We start from the raw sequence: 5,180 nt of genomic DNA, 5'->3' as shown, positions 1-5,180 counted from the left end.
CCAAATTTGCGTTGTGACACCAAAATGAAATGCCAAGTTCATGACGCCCGTGGCTGGAAGGTTCTTTTTTGCAAAAATCGCTCAAGTGATCGTACGTGACTGTTTCTCGTTGAAAACGGAGATTTGTGGCCCAAGTCGCCATTTTAACGTTGTGAGTTTACAACCTAGGACTGATTTCGATGGCACATAAACATGTTCACATGGAGGATGCACTCCGCATGCGCGCGGTGTGCGTTTTTTGCCTGTGGAGGCCCTGAGACACAACGATACTGTAAAATGGGAAATGGCCAATGTCACGTCCTACATAAAGGTCGAACGACAACGGTACTTGGTCGGCGCCACCCTGAAACACGTTTCAAATTTCGACATTTCGAAATTGTTGGTATTTTCGTCGATGATTTTATAACCTTGACATTGTCCAAATAAGAAACCTATAAATGCACTTGTTATCCGGATATCCGCATACGTATATATTATGGGCACACCCTCGTGCTTCTTCCAGCCAATCGACGTTGCGTGGCAGACGTTGATGCTTCTGATTGGCTGCGATTTGTGATCCTCGCATCGGATTGGCTCCAAGATTGCAACTGCAACTGCCAACATTCTCAACAGCCCAGAAACGAGAATTCGGCTTTGGCGCAGACTCGAATTTCCCTCCGAACGACGACGCTTCAGACGACGATGCAACGCTCGCTGACCTCCGCCATGCGTGCGCGCCGCCTCGAGCCTTCGCGCAGATCATTCAGTGATTCGACTCGTCGGCGCCAAGACGTTTCTCGATTATGGACTGTCGGCTCCTTTCCTAAAAACGACGACGTAGCAGATAGCCCCAAGTCACCAATCTATGACACTTGGGGCATGTTGTCAAGCTTGCCGACGAACCAAGTGTACGGCTACACGTCAGCTCTGCATATCATTGGTACCCTGCCCAAGACGAATCCTCGACCTACCTCGACGGCGGCAACCTCTCCATCGACATTTTCAGAACAGAGAACGAAAAGCATTGTGATGCCGTAAGACCGACTGGTTGTTTATATATTGTCCGTCGTGAACTGAAGTGAGTTTTTTCGCAATGCACCTTTCGGTCCGCCTTGTTTCGTTTTGATGCCTTGATCGCACATGATGCCGAACAGCTGCACCAGTTAATCGTGAGGGTGGAAAATGGTGGATGGTGGCTTCAAGCCTCCATGACTCACCTCTTCTTCGTTCTTTGGGGATTTCACCAAAATGGGAACGGTGCGTACTGCTGTTAATGCCGCATTCTTGACGTACATGGCGTGGAGTACTTGACGCACCTGTCATTCAATCGATCGTGAAGTTCAAGACGTGGGATAGCACTAGTGTTCGAACCATGTCGAGCTCCGTGTACAAGATCGAGTGCCGTTCGGCCTCGTATTTAGCAAACACGCGATAGAGTTGCAACGAGCAATCGTCCATTGCCATTCTCGCCTCCATTGTCTTTGCTTCCAAGGCGCTCGTGTCACCCCGCTACACTTCGGTAAGTCGCACCATAGTCGATGGCGATGCCATCAACTTACACCTTTCCGTGCGTCCAGTCGTCTTTGAAAACTGTCCACGTCCAGCTTCAAGTTGGCGCGCCGAATGAATAAGGTCTGGCGTGTCAGGAAAATTCAGGGCATCGCATCTTCGTCACGTCGAACGCTTACCTGAATCGATTGCATGTGCAGAATCCTACTACCCAAGATGCGAAGCGCGCCTGTCAACATCGCGTCCTACGCCTCCGCGCGCATGAGGTGCCGACCAAGAACGACGGCGGTGTACGGCGTCGGTTAATTGGGTGTCCTGTTGCGCCGTAGTTGTCGCGAACGTGTCTTCGACATTGCTCCCTTGAACGACGCAACTATTGCGACCCATTCGTCAGATGCTCGTCATGGACACCATTGGAATACCCAACGTCCAGGCCAAGTTGGGATGCAGACGCGGCAAACTGACTCAACACCGTTCGATGGCGCTGAAGACTCGATTTTACTGCTTCCAAGTGATGGAGCAGACCAAGAAAGCGGTCTTTTTGCTGTACAAAGTAATCATCGGTGGACGGTGTTGCCTGTGTCAATGTTGAGAGAGAGAATGCTATACCGTTGTTTACCTGTCCAGTGCTGACGAGGGCGCGCTGAATCCAACGGCGCATTCGGTCGCGAAATGTGAGAGCGACCAGCGGAGCGGATGCTGTTGAGGGGGTCAGGTCGACGTTGTAGAATTTCCCAGAGTCGCCACGATTGGGGCTGTGGGTTGGTAATGCCTGTTGTGTTGGACGAGAAGACTCGATCGTTGTCGCGATTGCAGGCACGACTGAACTTGGTGGGGGTGACGGTAGAGCTGAAGCGTTCTCGACGGCTGTCGGTTGCGCAGTGAGGGGAACTGGAGAGTTGGCGACGTCTTTTGTCGGCAGGGATGCTGGGAAAGGCGTATACAGGTCCACAATAGGCAGGTCCACAATCTTCATGATACATGCATCATTGCATTGAACTTCATCCACAGTTGGTGCTTCCAACTCCGATTTGGGCTCTGCCATGCTGACTCGCTCAGGGTTTCGCCCTATTTCCATCACAGGTGATGGTGGTCGTGTCTGGACGACATCATGCGGAAGAGGGGATCCATCTTTAGCACGCTCTGCGCCAATATCCACGCCCTTCTCTTGCAGAACTCCATTGAGAGCTCTCACCGAAAAGTCGTCCTCCTTCATCATCATGTTGTGACTAGTGAATGTTTCAATGCGATCGAAAACTTAATCCCAAGTCGCGTTGGAGCCAAAAATAGATTTATCCGGATGTGATTAGATTTTTCTAATGTACTTACTTCGAAGTAATGACTGAAACACAGAGAGCCAATTAGAGTGCATCATACTAATTACCTACCACTTCGATCACATGAATAGTGTGACACTCTCGTCGGATTCAGTACAGGCTTCCAACAAAATAATTTATCGAGATAATAATTGCAATATCAAGATAAAAATTATCTATTTTGGGAAGCATCCGCAACCAATAATCTATTTTTGACCTTTCAAGATAAAAATAACCTATCTATTTTCATGAAATTATTGATTTCATTATCCATTCAGCGCGATGCAAATCAAAAGCAAGGACTTGGTCAACTTCTACTACACTCAAGTGGCGAAAAACAGCTACAAGTGCAAGGTGTGCGGCCTGGTTCGTAAGAAGGAGCCATGTGCGGGCTACACCAACTTGCTCAGTCACCTCGAAAGCAAGCACAAGGACTTCCGTACCGACTACGTCGATGACCAAAGTTCACAGCCTGGTACATTAGCTGGGTATGGGTTCATCGACGCCAAAACGAAGAATGTTTACGAGTGGGTCCGTTATGTTGTTGATGGCAATCATCCCTTCTCCACCGTCGAGGATCCTGTCACGAGGCGCATTACGTGCTTGAAACCCATTTGTACCAAGACATTGAAAACCAACATGGAGAGTTTGACAAAATCCGTCCAAGAAAAGATCGCACGTGAAATTCCCACTGTGTTTGGTATCTGCATGGATGGCTGGACCGACGGATCGAACCACTTCTGTGCCATCTTCGCTTGCTACTGCATTGGCAGTGAATGCTTCACCCCACTGCTCGCTATGTCGCCACTTCTTGAATTGGACCGACTTGATGCTGATGCTCACATCGACTTCATCGATTCGACTTTGGGCACCTACGGCAAACAAACGTCAGACATCGCATTTGTCACTGCAGACAACTGCGCCACGAACGCCTCCATTGCATCAAAGCTCGGTGTGCCGTTGGTTGGATGTTACTCCCACAAGTTCAACCTTGCAATGAAGGCGTACCTGGTCGACTACGAGAGTGAGCTCGCCGCAGTTCATGCCATCATGGGCCGTCTTGGGCGACTGAGAGCCGGTGGCGAACTCAAACGCTACACTGAACTGAAACCAGTGCCTCGCAATGTGACTCGATGGTCGTCAACCTACAAGATGGTCAAGCGATATATCGAGTTGTTGCCAACCTTGCCCAAGCTGCAGTCCATTCGGGACATTGCACTCAACCGCTGTGAGAACGACCGTCTGGTCCAGTTGGCTGCGACGTTGGAGCAATTCGAAACTGTCACGAAGATTCTGCAGTCCAAAAGTCTCGACTTGGCTGACGCAAGAACCATTTTTGATGGGTTGCATCGTCGGTTCCCATCGTTGCCTCATCTGGCATCTGATGCCGCGTTGACACGCTATCCTGCGTTCGATTCTGGCGTGGAAAAAGTGCTCTCTTTGAGAGAAGACGACTTGAGTCTGGATGAGTTGTCGGCTCTCCATCGTCTGCGAAAGGACACACAACAAGCACCTGTGACGACTGTGGAGCCTATGTCGTTGGCTGAAGAGTTGCTTGAGCCCAAACGGCGTCGGCTCGACATTGCTGAGAGCGCATATTGCTGCCTGAAGTGTGTGCTGCCAACCAGCAACATCGTAGAACGGTTGTTCAGTGCTGCGAAGTTCATTTTGAACGACTCAAGGAAGCACATGCACGTATCAAACTTTGAGATGATTGTGCTGCTTCATGCGAACAGTACCTACTGGGGTATAGACACTTTGGACCAAACTGCCAATACAAGTACTTAGATATTGATCACTTATGTATTTGGATAATAAAATTGATTGCATGTATTAACTCTACTTGAGTATGCGCGAACACTTCAAATAATACTTTGTATTAAACTTGCTTCGTAGTACCTAAACTGGATTTATCCAAATGCCAAAACATATTTCTTAAAGTCTAGTCTACCAAGGCAAAGGATAACCTTTGTACTCCATCAACAAGAACACCGTTAACCCATTGCCTCGGTCGATTCCCTGAATAGGACTTTGCCACAGTGGAACCGAGGTGTAGGATGGCGTAGTTGATGGCCTTGGCAGCCCCCCGCCCGAGAGCAGGTTTAAGACGAAGATGCTGTGTTGGTGGCAAATTGGAAAATGATGAAGGTTGTGCGAGCATCTCGGAGTGACTAGACATATAGAGATTAGGCATTTCTTGACAAGGCATAAAAAACAGAAAGCTTGGTCAACCGTCATAGACAGTTCGAATTGACAGTGCATGACTTTCACCGATATCGATTATTGCCTGTCAAAAACAATAATCTATTTTCTTGTTCTCCGATATTGAGATTTTTATTATTGCTTTCTGAATTTTCAAAGATTACAATATATCTA

At 48.6% G+C, this 5,180-nt stretch overlaps 3 protein-coding genes across 3 annotated transcripts; 1 reads left to right on the top strand and 2 right to left on the bottom strand.

Moving 5' to 3' along the window:
• Positions 1–627: 627 nt before the first annotated feature.
• On the top strand, positions 628–1,057 carry H310_14620 (hypothetical protein; the record flags this gene model as incomplete). The annotated part of the gene is made up of 1 exon (XM_008882516.1): positions 628–1,057. A coding segment is annotated over one exon (390 nt), but the record flags the coding sequence as incomplete, so codon positions are not given.
• On the bottom strand, positions 1,032–1,455 carry H310_14619 (hypothetical protein; the record flags this gene model as incomplete). Its single annotated transcript, XM_008882515.1, has 3 exons — positions 1,032–1,133; positions 1,197–1,295; positions 1,351–1,455. 3 exons carry the CDS (start codon positions 1,453–1,455, stop codon positions 1,032–1,034), a joined length of 306 nt encoding a protein of 101 aa, XP_008880737.1.
• Positions 1,456–1,861: 406 nt separating this feature from the next.
• Positions 1,862–2,533, bottom strand: H310_14618 (hypothetical protein; the record flags this gene model as incomplete). The annotated part of the gene is made up of 2 exons (XM_008882514.1): positions 1,862–2,065; positions 2,108–2,533. 2 exons carry the CDS (start codon positions 2,531–2,533, stop codon positions 1,862–1,864), a joined length of 630 nt encoding a protein of 209 aa, XP_008880736.1.
• Positions 2,534–5,180: the final 2,647 nt, after the last annotated feature.

Source organism: Aphanomyces invadans, assembly GCF_000520115.1.
Source record: "Aphanomyces invadans strain NJM9701 unplaced genomic scaffold supercont1.76, whole genome shotgun sequence".
NCBI classification, from domain to species: Eukaryota; Oomycota; class Saprolegniomycetes; order Saprolegniales; family Verrucalvaceae; genus Aphanomyces; species Aphanomyces invadans.
The sequence above is the reverse complement of the archived record's forward strand: the minus strand, read 5'-3'. Positions and strand labels throughout refer to the sequence as shown.